This window comes from Gorilla gorilla, chromosome 10 (genome assembly GCF_029281585.2).
Source record: "Gorilla gorilla gorilla isolate KB3781 chromosome 10, NHGRI_mGorGor1-v2.1_pri, whole genome shotgun sequence".
NCBI lineage: Eukaryota > Metazoa > Chordata > Mammalia > Primates > Hominidae > Gorilla > Gorilla gorilla.
The window spans coordinates 119,256,610-119,268,763 of NC_073234.2; the positions used below are offsets into that span (position 1 = coordinate 119,256,610).

Sequence of the window (12,154 nt, forward strand, 5' to 3'; positions counted from 1 at the left end):
AGCATGGGGCCTGGGCCCAGCCCACTAAACCACTTTTCCCTCCTGGGCCTCCAAGCATGTAATGGGAGAGACTGCCATAAAGGTCTCTGACATGGCCTAGAGACATTTTCCCCATGGTCTTGGGAATTAACATTAGGCTCTTTGCTACTTATGCAAATTTCTGCAGGCGGCTTGAAGTTCCCCTCAAAAAAATGGGTTTTTCTTTTCCACTGCATCATCAGCCTGCAAATTTTCGGAGCTTTTATGCTCTGTTTCCCTTTTAAAACTGAATGCCTTTAATAGCACCCAAGTCACTTCTTGAATGCTTTGCTGCTTAGAAATTTCTTCCAGCAGATACCCTAAATCATCTCTCTCAAGTTCAAAGTTCCACAAATCTCTAGGGCAGGGGCAAAATGCCACCAACCTCTTTGCTAAAACATAACAAAAGTTACCTTTGCTCCAGTTCCCAACAAGTTCCTCATCTACGTCTGAGACTACTTCAGCCTGGACCTTATTGTTCATATCACTATCAGCATTTTTGTCAAAGCCATTCAACAAGTCTCTAGGAGGTTCCAAACTTTCCCACATTTTCTTGTCTTCTTCTGAGTCCTCCAAACTGTTCCAACCTCTGCCTGTTACCCAGCTCCAAAGTCGCTTCCACATTTTCAGGTGTCTTTTCAGCAACACCCCACTCTACTGGTACCAATTTACTGTATCAGTCCATTTTCATGCTGCTAATAAAGACACACCTGGGACTGGGAAGAAAAAGAGGTTTACTTGGACTTACAGTTCCACGTGGCCGCGGAGGCCTCAGAATCATGACGGGAGGTGAAAAGCACTTCTTACATGGCGGCAGCAAGAGAATAATGAGGAAGAAGCAAAAGCGGAAACCCCTGATAAACTCATCAGATCTCAAGACTTATTCACTATCATGAGAATAGCACAAGAAAGACTATCCCCCATAATTCAATTACCTCCCCCTGGGTCCCTCCCAAAATACGTGGGAATTCTGGGAGATATGATTCAAGTTGAGATTTTGGTGGGGACACAGCCAAACCATATCACAAGGTGATCTTCCCCATCCCATGCTTCAGCTGTCTCATGCGCCAGGCACTGTCCTAAATGCCTTTCATGGATGGACTCATCCATTGCTCACCTGAACCCTATGATGCTAGTGCTACCTGCAGCCCCATTTTACAGATGAAGAAACTCAAGCCTATTTTGACCTCCCAGTTCTCACAGGCAGCAAGCAACAAACCTTATCCATAGATCAGGATGGCAAAAATTTTGCCTGCAGTTTCTTATAAAACTAAACATGCAATTGCCATTTGACCCAGCAATTGTACTCTTTGGCATTTAGAGAAATGAAAATGTATGTTCACACAAAAACCTGTACACAAATGTCTACAACATCTTTATTTATAAGAGCCAAAGACTGGGAGCAACCCAAATGTCCTTTGAACTATGGGTAAATGGTTCAATAGAGTTAATCTGTGGTTAAACAAACAATTAAACTGTTTTATGTACATACCATGAAATAACAGCAAAAAGGAATGCACTATTGATACAATACACATAACACTGGATAAAACTCCAGGAAATTATACTTGGTGAAAAAAAACAACTCCAAAAGGTTACATATTGTATGACTCCATCAGCGTAATATTTTTGAAATGACAAAATTTTAGAAATGGAGAACAAATAGTGCTCCAGGGATTGGGGACAAGGGAGAGCATGATGGGGGAGATGGGTGGGGCTATAAAGACAGAATGAGGGATCTTTATGAGGAACTGTTCAGTCCCTTGACTGTGGTGGTGGATACATGAACCTACATGTGAGAAAACTGTACAGAAATACATCTGTGCTCTCATGCATGTGCACACACAAGTACAAATAAAATGACACTCTGATCTGTGGCCTGTATCAATATATACTGTTGTGATAATGTACTACTGTTCTGCAAAATGTTACCACTGGGAGAAATTGGATAAAGTGTATGCCAGATCTCCCTCTATTAGTCCTTTTCTGTTTATTTTTTACACAGGGTCTGGCTCTGCCACCCAGGCTGGAGTACAGTGTTGCAATCTCAACTCACTGCAGTCTCAACCTTCCAGGCTCAAGCGATCCTCCCCAACTCAAGCCTCCCAAGTAGCTGGGACCACAGGTGTGAGCCACGACGCCTGCCTAAATTTTGCATTTTTTTTTGTAGAGATTGGGTTTTCCTTTGTTGCCCAGGCTGGTCCTGGGCTCAAGAGATCTGCCTGCTTCAGCCTCCCAAAGTGCTGGGATTACAGGCGTGAGCTCACACCTGGCCCCTCTATTAATTCTTAAACTGCATGTAAATATACAATTATCTCAATAAGAATTACAAGTTAAAAAAAAACTTGCCTGCCCAAAAGCTGGGTTTGATAATCTTCTATATTCCTTTCATCTCTTAAGACCTGCAAAATTCCCAATGTCTCCAAAGCCAGTCTTCTTTCCACCATACCACACAACAGCTTCAAAAGCCAAAGCAAAATTAACTCTTGGCAAAGGGAAACTAAGAAAGTAAGCCACCATTTCATAGAATTCTGCATTGCTAGTCATTTTACGTCCCCTCTGAAAATCACTCCAATTTGCTTTTTTCATTAAACTGACTTCTGACCAAAAAAAATGGAAAATGTGATCCTATAAAACGTTCTTGCTCACCAAATAATCTCTCCCTATCTATGTGCCACCTCCACAACAAGAAGTAACCAATATACAAATTTCGGTTCTGAATCCTCCTTGGAAGCAACGACAATGGATTATTGGTTCCCAAATGGTCAACGGAGCACAGGAAACAGGACAGTGGGTTAGGAGCTGAGACAGTCCCTAAATTCAGGCGTCACCTTGGCCAGGTCATTTAAACCTGAGTCTCGCCTTTCCCATCTATAGAATGGGGATGTGGAACCTCCTTCGTAGATTACAGGAACGATTTAGAGATAATCTACGTGCCTGGCACTGGTATTTATTAGTTCATTAGTAGTAACAACCGAGCCAAGCTCATTTTATGTGCACCTGGCCATGAAGTTCCCATTCACAGCCTTAGAATCCCCTTCTCACCGAGGTTAATGGATAACCCAGAACCTTCCCCACCTGGACCTCTCCTCTTTCAAACACCGCACAGCTCATCTCATCTCATCTCATCCCATCCCATCCCATCCCACCCCCACCAAAAGGAAAACAGACCAGCCTCGGGATCGGCCACCTCCCCAGCAGCCCCGCTCCTGGGCATCTCTGCGCCAGCCCGACTCGGCTGTTACTATTATTACTATTGATGAATAACAACACCTAACGGTGCGTGGGAGTGGCCGGCTCCCAAGGGAGGCCTGAGGAATCCCAGCCCCGCGCGGCCCAAAGCCCCTCAGATGCAGATTTCGGGCTAAAAATCCCAAGAATATATACAACAGCTTTCCCGACCGGGGAAAGGCGCGAGTTGTGAAGTTTCTAGAGAGCATTTTTCCCCGTTTCCCCGAGTCGCTCCGCAGGAGCCATGCTGCCTGCGGCTGGGGGTGTGGGCACCGGGGTTCGCGACTGGAGGCCCTGGAGGTCCGCAGCTGGGCTGGTCCGGGTCCTAGGGCGCCCGCTTCCCAGCTGAGCGCACCGGAAGGGCCCCAGGCGCCGGGGCGGGGTCGCCGCCTCACTCACCTTCTGTGCTTCTCTTCGCCTCCCGGTAGCGCTCCCACAGGTAGCGCTTCATGTCCGGGGCGGTCCCGGGTGCAGTGCACAAGGGCCGGGCGGGGCCCGCACACGGCCGCCCCCGAGCCGCGGTCCCGCAGCCACCCCGCAAAGCCGCCGCTGTTGCTGCCCTCGCCCTGGCCCCGCGTGCCACCACCGCCGCCGCTGCCATGGTCATGCCTGCTGCCCGCTGCCGCCACCGCCGCCGCGCCGCTCTGCGACTTCTGCTGCCCGGCCCAAGATCTACCCGCGCTCTGCCCTGCAGGCTGGCCGCTCCTGCGTCGGAACACGTGGCGGCGCAGACCTGCCCTCCCGCCGCTGCGGGGCGGGGAGTGGGCGGAGTCGGAGGCGGGGTCTAACGGGGGCGGGGTCGATGGGGGGGTGGGCGGGTCTGGGCGGGGGCGGAGACGGGGCGGGGCGGGGCGGAGACGGGGCGGGGCGGGGCGGGGCCGGGGGCCCCACGCCCAGCCTGCTGCGGTCAATTTCAGGGTGGCGCGAGGGTGGCCGTGTGGTGTGGTGGCGCGCAGGCCACATGGGATGGAATGATGAGGTACGACCCCAGCGCCGCCCGCCCAGCTCCGCCGCACCTTCCTCCTGCCTTCTGGGACTGACCCCCAGCTCTGGCCACACGGACAGCGCCCCTCCCACCCCAGCCGCTCTGGCCCCGGCCCTAGAAGGTGACCTCTCTCCGCATTAATGGCCTCTGGCAGTCTAATTAATGGCAGTCTGGACCTCCCCTGGATCGTGGGGCCCCTCTGAGACGTCCCCGATCCCCAGCTTAGATTTATCCAGGACCTGTGAGTGGGTGGCTGGGCCGAGGTTCCACTCATGGGCTGATGTCGGCTGGAGGATCCCAGCCCCTTAAGACCTCAGTAAGTTTGAAGGGCCCTCCCATTACACAGCCTGGAAGGCCAATGCCCGCCCCCCGCCTAGGTTTCCGCCTGGCGGCAGAGGTCATTGGAACATGGTCACCCAGCTCCTGCTCCTGCCCCTGCCCACGCTAACGGCTCGGTGCACAGGTCTTCTCTCAAACCTGCTAGGCTCCACCCGTCCTGTGCCTGTGGTTCCACTAAAGCCAAATGAACCGCAACCCCCCTGCCTGGGGGCAATTCTGTGTGGACTGAGTCAGACACAGCTTCTGCAGGAAAGACTGATGTGGCCCAGCCAGAACCCTGCTGAAAATCGCCGGGCAGCAAGGACTTCCCAAGCTGTCCTGTGGTTACTTAATTTTGAGCAGGTGGAGTAGGGGGAATGGCCCTCAAGGCTGGCACTCTGCCAAGGACACCATACTGGCTTGTGTGAAATGGGTGGAACACAGTTTAAGACAAATAACCCAAGGCATTAGTGTATGCTCCAGTTGTGGGATGGAGGGGTCTGGAGGTGTTTCATGGAAAAAGGTGGCATCTGGGTTTAAACTACCATTTATTGAAGGCTTGCTGTGTGCAGTATCTCATGTAATCCTCTCAGTAATCCTGAAAAGCAGACTCCATAATTTCTCCAATTTTTCAATATAGTCATCCCTCTATACCTGCTGAGAATCGGTTCCAGAACACCTGTCCCATACATACATACCAAAATCTCCGATGCTCAAGTCCTTTATATAAAATGGCTAGTATTTGCGTTCACACATACTTCTATATATTTTAAACCATCTTGTTTACTTTTTTTAAGACAAAGTCTTTCTCTGTCACCCAGGCTGGTGTGCAGTGGTATGATCGCAGTGCACTGCAGCCTCGACCTCCTCTACTTAAGCGATCTTCCCACCTCAGCCTCCTGAGTAGCTGACATTACAGGCGTGAACTAATATGACCAGCTAATTTTTGTATTTTTTTGTAGAGACGGGGTCTCGCCATGTTGCCCAGGCTGGTCTCGAACTCCTGGACTCAAGCAATCCGCCCACCTTGGCCTCCCAAAGTGCTGGGATTACAGGTGCAAGCCAATGCACCAGGCCTCAATTACTTTTCATACCTAATACAATACAAATGCTCTGTAAATAGTTGTGATACTGTATTTTCTATTTGTATTACTTTTCATTGTTGATTTTTTTTCTAATATTTTTATCCATGGTTGGTTGAATTCACGAATGCAAACCTGCAGATACAGAAGGCTGACAGTAATGAAACCGAGGCCAAGAAAGATGAAATAACTTTCCTAAAACCACACAACTGAACCCATTCTTCCATTTGGCCTCCTAACATATAGTATGTAGGATTTAGGTGGGTGACAGGGAAGAAAGTAGCCAATAAGTAATCCTTAACAGTTAATGGTTAATGTTTTACAAATCACTGATAAAATGAGACAATAAAATGTTTAAAACAGATATGATATCAAATACACGGGCTCTGGTACTTTAAACTTACTTTATGGTTTTAGTTTTATGCCAAATTATATATTTTTTAATTCATGTTTCATAAAAAGGGTTGGTGATAGCAATTGTAAATTTTGTTCACATGGAAAATTAATTCATAAATTCAAAATAGATAAACTACAGCAATGCAAAAATAATACAATTAGAATTTTAATAACATTGCTTCTGTATACTTTTGGATATGGAACACTATGAGATCAACATAGAAACATGGAACACTATGAGATCAACCTACCATAGAAATGTGAATCACCTAAAAATTGTTCTCCTTAAGTAAAATGAGCTACAGTGTTTAAGTGCCTAAATAATCATATTTCTAGACCTTGATTATTATCTTTCCTGTGTACTTCAGAACAAAATATCCAATAAAAGAGTTCTAATTAAAGACAAGTGGAAAAAACAGATGCCAAAAAGCCCATGATACATTTTTATTCTTTATTAATATCATTTGAGGTCTTCAACAGTTTTGTTTCAATGTGAAGTCTTCTCTGCAAAAAAGACTTCTGAGATATTGAAATATAATCTGGGCTATGAAAAAGCCACTTTTCTGATATGAACTCAGATTCCCCAGGGTTTTTTGTGCTAACAGGCCATGGCAGGGGATGGTGGTAAATGGTAGTGATTTCACCTTCTCCACTCTCGCTTTTAGCTAACAAAATTCTTTGCCTTGAAAGCTTTATTAAACCATTCATTTTACCCAAAGATAAAATGTTAGAGGAATAGTCTGTCTTTTTCTTTGAGGCTTCCTTTCCTGAGCCATTCCATATTTCAGCATTATTTTGTGTCTTCCATTGTATCTTTTCCTCGGCAGATATGCAAATAATGGGTTTCTTTTTCCCTTTTCCAGGAGCACATTTTGATTTATCTGAAATTGTCTGAGGTGCCAAGTCCATTCTTCTAGCCCTGTGTAATTTATCTGCATTCATGCACATTGCAGAGCTCACTGTATTAGAACTCTGAGCACTGTGGTAGTTTAATTTAACCAAGTGCTCCCATAATGAGAAGCTATTCCTAGAACCCTCAGAATGTTGCTGGCTCATACCTTGAGGCCAACATCTCCGGCTCCGGATCCACTCAATTTCTCTCAGAAGGCTGCAAAAGATCAAAAGTTGTCAAGAGGTCATATATATAGCATGAATAACCAGAAGCATATTTCTGTTTGGAACATGAAACAGAAACTCACTGCAGGATTCCATGGATTGATGAATGAGAAGATCCGAGGTGGATCACCCTTAAATCAAGTGATCTGTACAAATAGCCTACTGCCTCAATCATGACGTGATGACAAGAGTCACTTGCCAATAAATGACCTGCTAGATATTTGAAAATAAGATTATTAGACTTTTTATTATTCCTGGATTCACACATTTAAAAGAGAAGGATAAGAAACATTTATAAAAGGTGGCATTGGAACATGACTTATTTGTAATATTCTGCCAAAAATATTTAACCTGAGTCTCATCATAAAGAAACAATCAGGCTGGGCACAGTGGCTCATGCCTGTAATCCCAGCACTTTGGAAGGCTGAGACATGTAGACTACTTGAGCCCAGGAGTTCAAGACCAACCTGGGCAACATGGCAAAACTCCATCTCTACAAAAAATACAAAAATTAGCTGGGCATGGTGGCACGTGACTATAGTCCTAGCTACTTGAGAGACTGAGGTGGGAGGATCGCTTGAGATCAGGAGGCCGAAGTTGCAGTGAGCCAAGATTACATTGCTGCATTCCAGCCTGGACAACAGACTGAGACCCTGTCTCAAAAAAATAGAAAGAAAGAATCAGACAGATACAAATTGAAGGACATTGGGATAGGGATGGGAGGATGGAACCTGACTTCAACTCTTCAAAATAGTCAATGTCATAATGACAAAACAAAAGTACTTAAATCTAGACTAAAAGAGACAAATGCAATGCAAGATCCTCAATAAGTTAACAGGTATAGAGGACATTACTAGATACTTCGGGAAGTTTGAATATGGACTATAGTTAGATAATAGTCTTAGGTAATAGTTAAATTTCCTGGGTTTGATTATTGTGGTTATATGGGGGAATGTCCTTGTACTCAGAAGACATATGCCGAAGTACAGTATTTAGAGATAAAAGTGTCATGTTTGCAACTAACTTTCAAATAGTTCAGAAAAAAAAATATGTATATATGTGTCTGTGCCTGTATATGAAAGAGAGAACACAAATGTGGCAAAATATTAACAATTGGTGGGCCAGGTGTGGTGGGTGGCTCATGCCTGTAATCCCAGCCCTCTAGGAGGCTGAGGAGGTAGGATTCCTTGAGCCCAGCAGTTTGAGACCAGCCTGGGAAACATAGGGAGACCCTGTCTCTGTAAAAAATAATAATAAAATTTAAAAAAACAATTGATGAAGATAGGTGAAGGTTACATGACCTTTCACTACACTATTCTTGAAATTTCTCTGAAGGTTTGAAATTTTTCAAAATAAAAAAATTGAGAAAAAATTTTCAAACTGCCACAGTCAATAATTGAATTCTCAGCCTGGCACAGTGGCTCATGCCTGTAATCCCAGCACTTTGGGAGGCCAAGGCGGGCAGATCACTTGAGGTCAGGAATTCAAGACCAGCCTGGCCAACATGGCGAAACCCTGTCTCTACCAAAAACACAAAAATTAGCTGGGCGTGGTGGCACGTACCTGTAATCCCAGCTACTTGGGAGGCTGAGGCAGGAGAATCACTTGAATCCGGGAGCTGAAGGTTGCAGTGAGCTGAGATCGTGCCACTGCACTCCAGCCTGGGTGACAAAGCCAGACTCCATCTTAAAAAATAATAATAATAATAAAATTGAATTCTCTAAAATTTGTTAAAATAAAAACAATCCATTTTACAATCTAACTTGCAGATGGTACTTATTTATTCATTTTACCCATTTACAAGACTGCTTTTAAGGGGCTGAACTTATACTGTTGATTATAAACATAACGTAAGGCTGGTGTGTGTAAGGCACTGGCTTAGAAATGTGATAAAGAGACTGCTGCCTGTGTAAAGGCTAAAAACACTGACAGATGACCCAGTCAGTGTTCCTGTGTTAACAACAATAACAGCAAATATATATAAATACCATCTGTCAGGACTGTGTAATCTTATAAGGTATAAATTATCATCACCCGTCCACCTGGTTCAAAAATGAAAATGTATCAAACTGTAAAGTGAAAAGTGTCTTTCCCTTCTCTGTCTCCATCTGTGCAGTCTTCTAAAATGGAATCACTGACGTTAGTTTCTAATGTGTCCTTCCAGAGAATTTTTAGTGCATGTTTCATTTTACTTGTATTTTAAAGATGAGCATGCTGGATGAGCTTAAGGAACTTGTTCTAGTTCATGGAAGAACAGTCCTGGGTCAGCCTCATCCCCAAGTCCATGCCCTGCACTGCTACACTAGGCTGCCTCTTCCCCATTCTGGATTGTGCTTCTGAATATCAGCCGTGGCTTCTGCTCGCAGAGATGTTCTCTCTCTGTGGCTCTGCTTCATGGATCAGACACTGTATCTCACATTGCCTGAAGCTTTCTCTGGAAATCCTATAGGAAATTTCAGCTGCTGTCTCTGCTTAGCGATCTGTGACTATGTTTCTTCTGTTTGAACTATTTTCATGACTCCCTGTGATGTTCCCAGGTGCCTCAGTCTAGCTCAGCAGAAGACACTTGTGAATTACCCTGTTCTTGACGACCAAGTTGCATAGGCCTTAAAAGGAAAAGTGGAGAAAAATAGAAACTGGATGTGTCATGTGGTGGCAAACACAGAACCCATCCTCAGAGATTCTCTGGGCACCAATAACCAGATTCACAGGTGTGACTGACTCTCTTCATTCTGCCCAAGTCCCCTGAAGAGAATCTGACTTGCTATGGGATTGAGATTTTCATGCGGACAAGTTTCTGGTGCCCTTTGCATACACTACTTCATGCCTTTGCTACCCGCCTCTCTCTTGGCCACACACAACTCCTCATGCCCCTTTTCCCTGGTGACCCATTCTAGACCTGACCTATAGCTTTGACCTCAGAACTTTCTTGGATGCAATCTGACTCAGGCGGCAAGCAAGCCAGGCAAAGGACAATCTTGCCTCATCCCCACCCCCAGTTTATTCCATTTTTCTTGGAGCTGGTACCAGTTGGGTCAACCCGGTCAGTTCTCCCAACCCAGGAAAAAGGAAAGACCAGAATGGGTGAATTTAAATTGGAGAGATGTCACTGAACCTCTTCCCACCTCAAACCTTTGCCCTGGATGGGGAGGGAACCTAACATTTAATTTTGTACTCTATTGGCTGTTCTGCATATATTATATCATTAAATCTTCATAATTACCCTATAGGTAGACTATATTATAACCACTTGATTGGTAAGAAAATTGAGACTCAGAGAGTCTCAACTGTCCACAAGCCAAGAAGATAGCAGAACTGGGATTCCAACTCAGGTCCCTAGTATCCAGGACCATAACTTCTAGAAGTGAGAAAAGAGAACACTATTCTTCCTGTTTTGTTGGTTCCAGGGAAGATTTTCCATAAAAATACATCTAGAAAGAAAGCATCAGTTACCTTTTCTATGTTGTACTTCTGGACAGAGCCACACCCATCTTATTTCCAGTGGAATGTGAATTGGGGGTGGGGATGGGGGAAGGTCCGAGGAACACTCTTACGAATCTGTTCTCAGATTTTAAGTAGTAAGTTTTCCTAGTCTCCCCACTTTATTTTCAGTGCTTAACATTAAAAAGATGGTGGAATATTTATTATTTCCTTAGAAAAACAAAACAAGATATTTCATCCAAAGATAGTCCTCTATCCTATTAAGTACTCTTCTAAAGCACAATTTTTCCTAATTTTTATTCTACTGAAATTAAAATTAAGTCCTGTTCCTCTTGCTTCATATAATATTTGCTGTCACCTAACAGGTGGATTTTTGCAATGCCAGTCCAGTGTGAGAGATGTTTACTTTTTTCCCAGGCCAACAGCAACAATCCAGGCAGTTGTCTCCAGGTGACAGTGAAATCTCTCCAGTGTTGACAGAGGTCTCAGGAAGTTTCCCTGAATGAATAACTCAGTGGATGAACCACCCCTGGGAGGGATAGTTCGTTACTGGGCAGCATCCACTGAGTTATTTTGTGCTGGGAGCGAATGGGATTAAGAAGTGAGGACAATCACAGCCCATAGTCTCTGTCTAGATTCTAGAAGATGGGCTGCAATTGTAAAGAGGAAGGAAGGTCTGGCACTATCTAAAGGCTCTTTGTTGAACGTTTCTTTTTGTTTGATAATTAGGCTGTGTCTAAAGTGTCCTTGTCCAAAATCCTTAAGTTTGAGAAACTAAGTGTTTGCTCATTCTTTTTTTTTAAACTATGAAGTTAACCTAGAAGTGTTTGTTTATTCTTCCCATAAATGTGTGTATCTATAAACAGGTTAGGGAAAAAGCTGTGTATCATTGTCCCAAATAAAGTAAAAGGTTGCAATTGGATGTCTCCATGGGCCCTCAATTTCTGCCCCAAAGAAAACAGTAAAAGAGGTTAAGGGGTCCTTTCCCCTACCCCACTCCACTGAAACCGTGGCCTAGTCTGGCCCAAAAGGACCTGGTTGCAGATGGCAAGTAGCGTCCTCTGTTGTCTTCCCCCAGTTCTGCATGAACTCACTGCACCAATTAAAGGAGATGGGCCTGTGCAGTAGCCCCACCTTTAAGCAGAGGGAACAGATTGTTCTCTCTTAAACAGGCTTTTGTCTCTACCACCAAAATTGAACATTCCCTGTGATCTCTGTGTTGCTAAACACAGCGGTCCGTACTCAATCTGGCGGTCAGTTCTCAACACTCTCCACTCTTGGCTTCATTGATTTGACTGCTTCTTGGCCTGCCTCTGGAGCCATTCTTCATCTTTTACTATAGCCCTTTCCTCTTCTCACCCCTTAAATACTGGCATTCTTCCAAGTTCTATCTCTGGCCATTGTCTTGTCTTACATTCTTCTTCCTTCTTTCAACCATTCTACTGAGTTGAGCCAGCAAGTGTACACTAAGGACTCCCAAATGTTTTCTCTGGCTCAGTCTTCAAGCTCTTAAGCACCAGACTCATATGTCCTACTGCCTACTGAATGTCTCTACTTAGATAGAAAA

General features: G+C 44.8%; 2 protein-coding genes across 4 annotated transcripts in view; both read right to left on the reverse strand.

Moving 5' to 3' along the window:
- Positions 1–4,000, reverse strand: part of NT5DC3 (5'-nucleotidase domain containing 3) — a 77,770-nt gene extending 73,770 nt beyond the window's left edge. For 2 of the 3 annotated variants that reach the window (XR_010129405.1, XM_063694260.1), the window contains exon 1: positions 3,649–4,000. Coding sequence is in view for 2 of the 3 variants with exons in the window: in XM_063694260.1 (XP_063550330.1) it covers positions 3,649–3,856 (208 nt within the window). In the remaining variant the exon portion in view is untranslated. The remainder of the gene's footprint in view (positions 1–3,648) is intronic. The other variant, XM_055357856.2, reaches the window with a different exon arrangement.
- A 2,467-nt stretch (positions 4,001–6,467) lies between these two features.
- LOC101127084 (putative tetratricopeptide repeat protein 41) overlaps positions 6,468–12,154 on the reverse strand; it is a 68,821-nt gene continuing 63,134 nt past the window's right edge. The window contains 2 exon segments of the mRNA XM_055357869.2: positions 6,468–7,138; positions 7,230–7,359. Of these exon segments, the coding sequence (XP_055213844.1) occupies positions 6,475–7,138; positions 7,230–7,359 (794 nt within the window). The 3' untranslated portion in view covers positions 6,468–6,474.